The 13,115-nt window shown below is 40.8% G+C and overlaps 1 protein-coding gene across 2 annotated transcripts in view; it reads left to right on the top strand.

Moving 5' to 3' along the window:
* cwf19l2 (CWF19 like cell cycle control factor 2) overlaps positions 1 to 13,115 on the top strand; it is a 127,963-nt gene that overhangs the window by 73,832 nt on the left and 41,016 nt on the right. For both annotated transcript variants that reach the window (XM_080197234.1, XM_080197233.1), the window contains 3 exons: positions 2,408 to 2,518; positions 4,884 to 5,000; positions 6,591 to 6,728. In XM_080197234.1, the coding sequence (XP_080053360.1) occupies positions 2,408 to 2,518; positions 4,884 to 5,000; positions 6,591 to 6,728 (366 nt within the window). The remainder of the gene's footprint in view (positions 1 to 2,407; positions 2,519 to 4,883; positions 5,001 to 6,590; positions 6,729 to 13,115) is intronic.

Genomic DNA, 13,115 nt, shown 5'->3' with positions numbered 1-13,115 from the left:
TACTGGTAGCTACGTATATTAATATTCAATGCCCTGTTCTTTGAAGACAGAAATAACCTGTACACACATTGCGCTTGTTTCAGCTCAAGAAAGAAAATGACAGCCATTCACTGATTCAATCACAGTCAAGCTGCCTGAACAATGCTTAGCAGTTATATGTCAGTCACTGATGCATTCTCCATGGTAACACCTCTGCCAATCAGAGGTCACTTGAAAACCAATCAGCAATCTGTTCCTGTACAGTAAAAGTTGTTGTTTTCCCCTTATACTGGCATTCTTGTGATGTATCCTGATAAGTATACAATGAAAAACTTAAACATGTCTCTTTTTTTAGCACATTAATGCAAAGAAATCAGTACTAATGAAGTACTGATTGTGTACATAGTATTTCAGGAGCATTTAAGTGTCAGGAATACACTACAGGTGCTTACCAGATAAATTATATAACTACATCTTGGTTAGATTCTTTTAGCGGCCTTCATGACCATAACAGTGGTGAGATCCAGGGGTCCAGTAGCGAAGTCTTATCTCTATATGTTGGGTTATTACAATATATAACATGATTCTACAGTCATTGGTAAGTTAGTTGAATATACGTTATAATAGACCACACCTACGATTGTAAACCAGCAATTTATTTCATGCAGGACAAACCTAGTGTAATTTTCATAATGTATTATTAAATGCAGTTGGTGCTGAGCCAGAACTGCTATACAATTTGCTACAGTGCCACATGCCCCAAATCTCATATTATTGATGTCCATATTTTTGCCATCTTGTAACACTGAAAGAAAATCAGCGTTGCACTGAAAGCAAATGAATGTTGCAACATAAGCTGCTTAGTATTTATCTCAAATAGTGCATTTAAGTACTTGCATTATTGAAATTCTCCTTATTTCAATTGAATGAATCTGTGCCATGTGATAGGGAAAATGTATTATTCCCTACTTTGACACATTGCTGTTCAGGCTAACATTATGAAGTATGTTCAAAGTCAGTCTAGAATTTAAAATAATTGTCTTCAGCAGATGTAAGTCAAACTAATTGCGTAAAGTTGTGTAGTAGCATAGCAACAGTGTGCGAGAAATTTCAGCAATGCAGTATTTCACATATTACTCATTTTAAACCTCTATATCCTTGAATAGAAATAATTATAAGTAAAGGATAAATTAAGTGATGTATATGATTATTTATGTACAATGAATAGCTGTCCCAACAGATGAGAGAGGCAATATTTGTAGAGTACTATCTCGAGTGTAAGAATGTCCTTGATGGTTACATCAGAACAGAATTGATCAAATTAAGAACTAAGAGAGGCAATGGTACAATATTCTGTGCAAAACAAGCCACTAAACATTAGAAATACCATAAAGAAGAAAATCTTCAGACAGTCCAGTGGGTGATACATTGGAAAACTAGGATAATAATTGTGGGTAATTTTACCTATCCCAAAATAAACTGGAAATGCTTATTTAAAACCAACTAAAACAAATGTGTATGCAGATAATCTACACTTAAAATGCTTTTACAGTGAACATTATAGTGTACTCTTTGCATATCTGTCTATTGCATAATACTTCTGCCGTTTAGCGTGCTATAATCTTGAGTTGTGGCTTCAACAAACTGGCACTTCATATTTAGATATGGTTGGTGCTGCTGCTAGCACTCCTCATTTAACCAGTGTTGATTCTCTGGCTTGATGATGATGGTAGAGTCAGAGATGTGCCAAACCATCAGGTTCCAGGTTGTGGTGGAATTCTGTTACAGCTGATGATCCACAGTGCCCATGGATATCCAGTTTTGAACTGCTAGATTTGTTCTGAATTTATCCCATTTAGCACTGTGGTGAGCCACAGAATGATGCAGGGTATGTTTGCCGTGAAGATGAGAGTTTATCTCCACAGGAACTGTGCAGTGGCAATTTTTACCAATGCTATCATGGACATGTGTCAGATAGATTGGTGGGTACAAAGTTAAGTAGATCTTTTCCTCTTATTGGTTCTCTCACCACGTGATGCAAACCTAGTCTGGCATATTTCAGGATTTGGTCAGCTAGGCTGGTAGTAGTGCTATCAAATCACTCTTGGTGATGGACCCCCACTCCACCAGGGCCATCTGTCACTAGTTCTTTAGTTTTGCTTTCACAGAATTTTTTTGCTATCTTAACTTCATGCCATATCAGTACCTTCTTTAGTCTTTAACATGACCCTGAATACTCCCTTTGCCTTATTCTCATCACATCTTTGTTAAATCTCTCCTAGCTCTCACCCGCTCCATCCCTTTTAAACAGCATAACAATTTCCTTTGATGTTATTTTGATAATTTAAGTGTTATAGATTACCAGAACTTGTGGAATAGCCTATACACTGGATGTTTTCATTAATACACTCTAATTTTGTTATTTAAGGAACTGGCATCCAAACTTAAGGCTCAATTGGAAGAAGCTCATAAATTGAAAAGTCAAGGACAAAAATCTATTGCAGCAACTTCGACAGCACTAAAGAGAACAGAGAGTCCGGTAAGACCACATCTAACTTAGGAAGGTTTAATGTCCTCAGTGTATCTAACAATGTAGAAACTGTAGCTATAATATTTTGTCATTGTAAATTAATCTTTTGAAAAATTGAGTAAAATCACTGCAGTATGTCTTTGGTGTTCAATAATGTTGGAAGTATCTCCCTTCCCTACAAAAAAAACTTGTCCCATTGAATTTTACTGGACTTTGTTCCTACTTTTTAGCAAATGATTAAAATGATAAACACAGAATTGAGTCTTAATAGTTGATGGAACTAAATTGATTTGTAGCTTAAAAAGTGGCCACACTTTTATCATCTCCACAGATTGGACATTTATGCTTATGTTATCTATTCTAATGTAATAGCACCAACCAACCCTTACCATCTAAATTTAATTTTGAAGTTTTCATCCATATTTTGAAATCCATTTTTGCTTCTTGATCTCATTTTAAGTTTTAAGCAATAATGAGATGTTTCTCAATCTGTTGAAGCAAGTCATTAATAATAACGCTGTCTTAGTTCCTTAACTGTGCCCATCACCTTCTCGGAGGATATGCTGACCTGTATGAGTGCAGCAAACATTTATCAGAAAGATATTTGGGTTAAAATGGTTATATTACAGAGAGAAGATTACGAAGTGATCTAATTGAGGTGCTCAAGATGAATAAAGGAGATGCTAGGTTAAATAGAAAGTTTTCTCTGATGAGAGAGTCCAAAACGTGCAGGGCATAACCTTAAAATTAGAAGCAAGCAGTTTGTGCTTTACAGAAAGTTTTTCCAGTAATTCTACTTCTGACCTTTCCTCATGGATATGTTTCCATACAAAGTGGAGATTTCTTTATGTAGCTGGCACTTTCCAGTGCAACATGTGTGGAAGTCTGTACCATAGAAGTCTCCAGACTAAGTCACTAAAATATTTAAGGAAATAGATCTATAGGGCAGAATTTTCTGGCCCTTCCCACCAGCAGGATGTTCTGGTCCAGCCAAAGGTGACCCTCACAGCAGCTTCCCTGGCAGCAGGTTGGTGAGTCACACAAGATGCCATAAGTTGGGTGGGACCAGAAGATTCTTCTGGCAGCCAATGGTAAACTGCCTCCACTTTCGGGAAACACACTATTGAGGGGCAGGAATGGGGGTGGGGCAGTGTGTGCTGGATGTGGCATTGAGATAGAGTATCATCCATGATTATATTGAATAGCGGAATGGGTTCGAAGAGTCAAATTATGAACTCCTCCTATTGTATGTTTCTACCTTCCAGTACTTGGCAGGGTACTATTTATCACTGCCTGCATTAATTTAAGTTGTTCACTATTTATTTTGAAGTAATTGTATGAAATGATCTTAATTGAGACATGGAACCATTAACTTTTAAGATTCAAGATTTAAGAAAAGATCAGATCTTCAGGACAAATGTTTTATTCTTTTAAAAAAACTGGCATCTTTTATGACAATGATTGAGCATGGAATGGAAAGTACTGGTATAATCTACAAAATTAGAAATTGGCACAAGGCAGTTTTTGCTGCGGAAAAAAGCTTCATGAGTGTATTTCTATTATTATTTCACTGCAATCTAAAACAAATATTACCTTTTAAATATGTTAAACTAATTAAATAGAAAATCTTCATTTCAACTTTAATCTTTTCTTGTAACTTATCCAGGTGCAGAGGACTTACCAGTTTTTAATCAGTGTAATGTGTTATCTACCTATAAAACAACATAATAATGTATAAAATATAACTTTGGTTATTTTACATTGAGTTTGAAACCGCAAAAAAGTACAGCTACATACATTACTAGTACTTGTACTGGTGCCTTTTGTGCTCCAGCAAAATTATTGAAGTGAGCATCATACTTCTGACAATGTCTGGGCTTTATTTTTAGTGGGTCCTTAAAAAAAGCTGCTGGAGACATTGAAAACCTGGGCCTTTTTCTTATGAACCGTTGAACTGGTGGCACATAGATACAGCTGAAAGGATGTATCTTATGGCCATCACAGTAAAAGGTAATCTGCCTGTTTTCTGGAATCAATGTCTCTGAAGATCAAACAAAGCCTGTCCCACTGTTAAATTGATAGCTTTATGATCGAAAACTGGACAAACTGCGTACCAGTTTCTCTCTCCGCAAGTTTTTGTTTAGTGCTGTTTTGTCAAAATATAGGTACTTAAATTAAAGTTCTTGTAAACTATCCTCCAAATTTGATTTGGCAAAGTTGTATCTGCCTTGCAGTACTTATTTGTACTGATCAAAGCTGAAACTGTCTCACATGGGCACCAAAGCATAACAAATTTCAAAGTTGAAAAGGGATACTTTTTGCAACGAATGTATATATTTAACTGAGAAATTACATCTTTCTTTAACTAATCTAGTCAGATGAAAATCAGGAGGTGGTTCTTGTTCGAACTGATCAATCGGGGAGAGTGTGGCCTGTTGGTGCTTCAGCAGAATCCACAACACAAAAAGGAGGAAAAAAGAAAAAACAAATGGTAAATTTTACATAACTGTGAATTTGATTAATTGTCATAGCTTCAAGTTAACCACAGTAACTGCTTCCAAGAACTTCACTTGGCTCATAGCAGAGATGCCAAGATTCTACTTCAAATTAATTTCAGGACAGCTTGTTTGTTTTAATTTTTTTAAAAATGGTATCAAATCCAAACACTGCTCAGCAAAGAGATTAAAAGATTAAGGTTAAAACTTGTGGCTATTCGTGTAATCAAAGTACTATCCGGACATCTAGTTTCCAACAAGTCCGGACTGTTGGAGACCAGATCTGTGACTGGGATGTGATTCAGGACCCTGTGGATGTCCTGATGTGCTGAATCTGTGGGAATTGCACGGGAAGTTTAAACTTCAAATAGGCAATTTCCCTGCTTCCCAGGAACCTCCAATAATGTCTCTTAATCTGAATCTGAAAGACATGTTGGTTTGGTGCATTAGCCATGCTAAATTCTCCCTCTGTGTACCCGAACAGGCACCGGAATGGAAATACTATAAAGATGATGATCTCCAGACATTCCACCACATCACTGCCCCTCCAACACCCCCACTCCAAGGACCCAATAGCTGCCTCCCCGCCAGACGTGTCCAAACCAGCCTGCATTCCCCACCCCCCACCCCAATGGTCAGTTCTGATCACTGGCCTCCTCCCCTCACCCCCCTTGTCATTGAATGGTGCAGAGTAGTGGCAGGAGCCCTGCCTATGCCTGGTGGGCAGTGCCAAGGTGCCCCTTGGGCATTATTGCCACTTTGCCCCTTGGGCAATGCCAGGGGCCAGGCTGGCATTGCTACGCTGGCAATCCCCAGGGAACTCCATGTTACCCCCAACCCTCTGAGGGCGTGGGGGGGACTTCAGTGGCTGCCCTTCTCTACAGCAGGGTCAGGTTGCCAGCTTCCCATAAATGGGAAACTATTATAAACCCCACTGGAGTGAAACATGCCAGGCAGGGAAGGGTGGCTAGTGTGCCCAGAGACTTCAGTCCCGGGCCTGCTAATGACATGGAAATCCTAATTTAAATAATTTATACAACTCTGCACAATTTCTGGTGTGGAGCTGACGGCACCAGAAATCCAGCGGCTGGAGACTCGTGGAAGCTGTGCCACCCAGCGGGAAGCAATCTAACGGCCTCCGTTTGAGTCTTCAGACTAGAAGAATTGCCCCTCGTGTGTACCAATACTTCATGGACCTCAGTGGTTTATGGAGGCAATTCAACACCATCACCTTAAGGGCAATTAGGATTGGGCAACAAATGTTGAGTGATGAACACAGAAGTTAAAAATTTCAGCTGTAAATTCTTTTTGGCAGTTAATTTGGCTTTTTGTTTATGTTCGGTTAATTTTAAATTGGGTTTCAGCTTAAAATACACCTGACTTTAATAGCAAAATATTATCTTTTCCCTTACTTGATTCTAAAAGGGCAGTTTTACAAAAAAAGTACTTTTTCTTAATAATTCATGATTCATTCTGCTTGAAATTTGCAGCATTATAATATTAAATTATTTCTAAGGTTGACTGGCTTTTAGAAATTTTGTATTTTTGTAATACTTTGCACAACTATAACGGTGTAATTGTTTCAGATTGAAACGCACCATGAGGGAGAACGGATCAGGTACTTCCAGGATGATGATAATTTGAGTCTGCAAGACTTGGTCAGACAAGAAAAGATGACTTCCGCAGAGGATCAGAATGAAAAATTCTCAAGACTGGCTTCTAAAGTAAGGAACTCTTTTGGCCATAGTATATTACAAGAATATCCATCAATTTCTGTTACTAATGGAGTCTTGCCCTTTATGCATTACTCAAACTCATATTCTGTTTATTTGCACTGAGCTATTTGCTTGCAAAGAGGAGTAACCTTAGTTAAGGATGCAAGTGCAACTGCTTGGATTACTGTTGCTGTCCTCCTGGTTGCTGTAGTATTTTTGGTCTGCCTAGTTGTACAATTAATGGCACATTTCAATCCCGGAACTCGCTGTGAGCTGCATTATTTGTGGCAGCCTGCCTCCGGCTCTCTTCCTCCTCCTCGTACTTTGCATTCTTCTCCTACAGGTCGTGGAAATAATGGTCCTTGATTGAATGAAGGTAAACTATTCTCCAGAATGACTATAAAATGGATGTGTCACATTGCATGTGAAGTAAGGTGATGGATGGCTGCGTGAAGAGATGAGGGAGCACAAAGAAAGTGAAGAACGGGTGATACTGAAACTTAAGTGAGTGTGAGCGGTGATGCAATGAGGTGTACTTGAACAAGACAGACTGAAGGATGGCGTAGATTGGCACCTATGGATGTAGGTGATTTAGAAATCGTATTCACTTTCCTGACCTGGTTAGGTTATTTAACCACTTGCATTGCACTGAATATCAGAAGCACAATGCTTTTGCAGTTTACCTACTCAGCCAGTTCCAACCACTCCTTGCTAACAGCTGTTGGTTTCCTGCTCTCACTGGCTGCATCTGACTGTAATTTCAGAGAGCCATCATTAAACCTGTGTGCTGTATTTGTTCTTTTTTACCCTTCTTTCATGGGATGTGGTTTTGCTGAGGAGGCCAGTATTAATAGCCCATCCCTAATTGGCCTTAAGAGCAGTTAAGAGTCAATCACATTGTTGTGGGTCACACCAGGCCACATCAGGTAAGGATGGCAGATTTCCTTCCCTAAACCACAGGCAGTGAACCTGATCTAGTTTTACAACAATTAAAGATACGTGGTCATTGATACTGAGACTGACTTTCAATTGCAGATTTTTAAATTTAATTAATTAAATTTATTGATTACTTAAGTTTAAACTCCACAAGCTGGTGTGATGGGACTTGAACCTGTGTCCCCAGAGCCTTAGCCTGGGGCTCTGAATTACTTGTTAAGTGATACCACCACTAAGCCATCATCTTCCTTGTCTTTTTACACCCATCCTAAATAACTCCTTATTCCTCCAAATTTCATTTCTGCATTGGCCCCTTGGTTGCTGAAATTCAGATCATTTACTGCAGTTTTGCATCTTGTCTCCTGCAGAACTTGAAGATATGACACTTGGAAGCCTATCGGTCTGATTTTACTTCCAGGTTTTGTGCACACATTCCCCCTTCCTTCAAACTTAGAGATTGATTAAAGTTGCTTGATACGTTTATTAGAAATTCTGTTTGCATGCTGCTTAAAAATAAAGAACACACCAGTGCCAACAGACACCAGTAGTTTATCTAACTCCATGTGAAAGCAGTCACTATCTACCTTGTCCAAATGCTTAGATGATCTTTACTTTATAACTGCCTACTGCTCAGCTGCTTTCTGTCTTGTATTCTGATTTTTCGAAGTTTCTCACACACCACCCCTTCAGGCCCAGAAGCACCAAGACGTGAAGTACCCTGCTGAATAAGGCATATCTAATAAATTGTCCGTTGCTCAGATCTCTGAACTTATTATCTTGTATTGTAAATTGAATTATAATTCATCTGCCTATTAAACAGTGAATTATGATAACATATAGTAATTTTTTTGCCTATATCACCTTTGTGGAGTTCAGTTTGGAAGCTCAATCCTTTTACTTCATGATCAAGTCCACTTCATGAAACATGAGCCAAAAGATCCAGAACAATGAGAAAATAAACATTTTGCCTTTTGCCCATTCACTCAGTATCACGAATTTCAAGATTAGAGAAAGTTCTTTTTCTTATGCCTCAGTAATGACCACTGACCCCAAAGTCAGAACGCCAATCCATCGACTGGTTTGAATTTTCTTGTCTAAGACCAAGCATCTGTAGTTCTTCTTTGCTTGAAATTTTCTTCTGAAGCTGTCTTTGATTTTGAGATATGATTGGACTCTGTGCCGGACTGAACTGCGTCATTTCGTTTAGTATTCTAAAAGTCAAGATGTGATCCAATTAGACTGGGTAATTTCCCTTTCCTAAATATTGACCCCAGATATCATTAAATTTTAATTAAATTTATAATAGAGTTCCTGTCATTGAGTACTGGATTCAATAACTGAATCCATAGCATTGACTAAAATCTATTTAATGAATCACAGCTAAACTGACTCATAAATAATTTACCAAGCTAAAAATGCTCCAAGATTTAGAACCAACGATGGATATTAAAAAATCTATGCCATATTTTGGCCAATGCTGAACTTTTAGAGATTGGGTGATTATGAAATTTTGTGTCTTTTGCAAACTTAATCTAAGTCTCTACCCTCACTGCTTCTAAAATCCAAACCATTACTTGTTGTTCTCTCCTCACATTACTCTGCTCAATGTGATTCCTTTTACTTTTTTGAGTTCCTGTGTGCAGATAAGTGGTAATGCAAGCTATTGATGTTGTTTACAAACTCCAGTGTCTACTTAAAGTTAACACATTGTTGCACCTCTGAGCTTTCTCAACGTGAAGCAGGGTTTTAGAGAATGTGGAGAAACAGAAAGCGAGGAACATGAAACATACATCATTTGTGTGAAGAGACAGCTTTTTAACCATCATATTTATAACATACTGCTTTTCATCCTCGTTGCTGAATCGATGTTGAATTATGTTTATATATAATTGTGTATTCAGCCTACACAGCAGAGAGGCGATGGAAAGAAAATAGGTTGAAAGGGACACGTCTGCAAATAAAGCAAAGTTACAACAACAAAATTAAGAGTAAACTAGGAGCAGTTGCAATGCTTGTATTGAATCCAGGTGAATGAATTGTACTTGTGCATATTTTTCATACTCTTTTCAGTCCTATGGTGTAGCAGTGTTGTGCAATAACTTGGGCTTTGTGATTGCTATTTTTCTTGTTGCAAGTGCTGATCAGTATACAGTCCACTAAATACATGGTTGACAGATTTCTTGAAAGAATGTTGAGAGCGCTCAGACGGTATTTAGTTCATCACCCCTTGTTTTCTTCCTTATTGTTTGAACATAAACCTCATTAGAGCACCCGACAGAGTAGCGCAGTGATGGATTTGTTCAGTACTTTGTTGCGATGGAGATTGATTTCCCAAACAATTTCTGTTCTATATATTGATTTGCATTGTTGGTAAGTAATGTCAAATGTTTTACTTGTGGGAAACATTTTTCAATATTTTATCTGAGGCATTAATTTTTTTGCGCAGAGGGCCAGGAGATTCTTGCGTCAGCTTATCTGTGGGATTCGTGCAAGCGATTGAGCCCTGCTTGCACCTGATTTTCGGCAGCATCTGCTCCGCATCGGAAATTGGCAGGGAGGTGCAAAGACAATTTACGTGGTTATTATAATATAAAGAACAAAGAACAAAATCAGCCCGGGAAACAGGCCCTTCGGCCCAACACCACCAGTCCCCCTCTCCACCCACGACCCCTGTCTAATGTTTTATGGCCATCCAGATTGAGGGAAACTGATTTAGGGACAATTTATTCCTGCCAGTCAGCCTAACAGCACATCTTTGGGGTGTGGGAGGAAACCGGAGCACCCGGAGAAAACCCACGCAAGCATGGGGAGAATGCGCAAACTCCCACAGACACCGGCCCAAATCAGCGATAGTCACTGAGCTGTCGTCTTGCCCAGTATCTGGTCCAGTTTAGGCACACACTAATGACCTGAAGCACTAGGCCAATCTCGAACAACCAAGAGCAGCCCCAGTACGACCCATCGTGTGTATGCCTCTCGTCGGACACGAGGCGGACCAACTTATAACCTGTGAATGAAAAGGGGAAAAAAAATTATTATTATACCATATCCATTTACCTTACCAGGGTCGCCCCAATGCTAATGACCCTTGTTTAAAACAATCTCCTATATCCACCCATCTCCAACCCAGTCAGTGCCTGTCTAAGTTACTCTTAAATGATTCTAGTGTGTTTGCCTCCACCACCTTACTTGGCAGAGCATTCCATACCCCCACTACCCTCTGTGTGAAAAACCTCCCTCTAATATCTGTGTTGTACCTCTCCCCCCTCACCTTAAGTCCATGGCCCCTTGTCCTACGTGTCTCTATAGTTTAATTAAACTGTATAGTTTAATTATGATTAGTGGGCTTGGGACTGAAGTCTCCAGGCCTGCTAGCATCTCCCACTCCGCTGGAGCATTTCACTTCAGAGCAGTTTAGAGTAGCTCCCCAATAACGAGGAATTAGTGGTCTGACTCATATGGAGTGAAGGGGCGGGTAATCAAGGCCCCGCCCCAAGAGGGTTGGGTGATGTATCTATCCTTGGGCATTGGCACCCTGGCAGTGCTAGCCTGTGCCCTGTGGCATTGCCCATCGACATGGGTGCCAGGGGGCACAGGCTGGCACTGTCAGGGTGTCAAGGGTGCGGGACCTATGGGGGAGCCTGATGGGGATGATCAGGGTGGGGTGGGGTGGGGGTTTCCTGTTGCCACTCTGCATAGAAATTGATGGGGAAGGAAGGAAGCCAGCGATTTGGGGCGAGCTGCGTAGGGTGGGGTCAGCCTGCTTGTGGGGGGATGGGTGGGTCGGCACTGCGGGGAATGGATGTATCTTGTCATGGCCATCACAGTAAAAGGTAACCTGCCTGTTTTCTGGAACCAATGTCTGTGAAGATCAAGCAAAGGCTGTCCCACTGTTAAATTGATAGCTTTATGAATCGTGGTGGGCCCAGAAGATTTTGGGGTCCGGGGGGGGGGCGGGGTGGGGTGGTCAGGACAGGATATTCGACACTTAGATTTTTTGGAGGAAGAATTCTGCCTATTTTTTCGGTTACCTTTTATAAGAGTTGTGTCTCCTGTAGTTGACTTCTTTGCTCATGGTTTTGCACCAACTAAACAAAGAGAACAAAGAACAGTACAGCACAGGGAAACAGGCCCTTCGGCCTTCCAAGCCTGCGCTGCTCACTGGTCCAACTAGACCATTCGTTTGTATCCCTCCATTCCCATTCTGCTCATGTGGCTATGCAGATAAGTCTTAAACAATCCCAGCATGTCCGCCTCCACCACTCTGCTTCGCAGTGCATTCCAGGCCCCCACCACCCTTTCTGTAAAATATGTTCTTCTGATATTTGAGTTAAACCTCGCCCCCTTCACCTTGAACCTGTGACCCCTCGTGATCGCCACCTCCGACCTGGGAAAAAGCTTCCTAGTGTTCACCCTATCTATGCCCTTCATAATTTTATACACCCCTGTTAGGTCTCCCCTCATTCTTCGTCTTCCCAGGGAGAACAACCCCAGTTTACCCAATCTGTCCTCATAGCTAAGACCCTCCATACCAGGCAACATTCTGGTAAACCTTTTCTGTACTTTCGCCAAAGCTTCCACGTCCTTCTGGTAGTGTGGCAACCATAACTGGACGCAGTACTCCAAATGTGGTCTAACCAACATTCTATACAGCTGTAACATCAGATGCAAATTTTTATACTCTACGCCCCGTCCTATAAAGGCAAGCATGTCATATGCCTTCTTCACCACCTTCTCCACCTGTGATGCCACCTTCAAGGATCTGTGGACTTGCACAGCCAGGTCCCTCTATGTGTCTATACTCTTGATGGTTCTGCCATGTATTGTATAGCTCCCCCCTACATTAGTTCTGCTGTTGCAATGTGAGACATTCTGAGAATCAGGAGATGAACCGAGGAAACTTGAGAGCAGTGGATTGATTAGCAGGAAGATACCAGAGATGAGAAGTGCTTTGATTCAGAACCGGTGGATGTGGTCTTTCTAGATTTTCAGAAGGCGTTTGACAAAGTACCTCACAAGAGGTTATTGCAGAAGGTCGAGGGATATGGAGTTGGGGGTAGGGTGTTAGCGTGGATAGAGGATTGGTTGTCAAATAGGAGGCAGAGAGTGGGGGTCAATGGGTGCTATTCGGATTGGCGGGTGGTGACTAGTGGAGTGCCCCAGGGGTCGGTGCTGGGGCCTCAGCTTTTTACCATTTATATAGATGATCTGGAGGAGGGAACCGAGTGTAGGGTGTCGAAATTTGCTGATGACACCAAGATTGGTGGAACGGCAAATTGTGCGGAGGGTGTGGAGAGTCTGCAGAAGGATCTAGATAGGCTGGGCGAATGGGCCAGGAAATGGCAAATGGAATTTAATGTTGGCAAGTGTGAGGTGGTCCACTTTGGTAGGAAGAATGGTAGGAAGGACTATTACTTACGGGGCGAAAAGCTGCAGCAGGCGACGGTGCAGAGGGACCTC

The sequence above is a fragment of the Carcharhinus amblyrhynchos genome, chromosome 10 (genome assembly GCF_965287045.1).
Source record: "Carcharhinus amblyrhynchos chromosome 10, sCarAmb.v2.hapA, whole genome shotgun sequence".
Lineage (NCBI taxonomy): Eukaryota > Metazoa > Chordata > Chondrichthyes > Carcharhiniformes > Carcharhinidae > Carcharhinus > Carcharhinus amblyrhynchos.
This window is presented reverse-complemented; position numbering and strand designations above follow the sequence as displayed.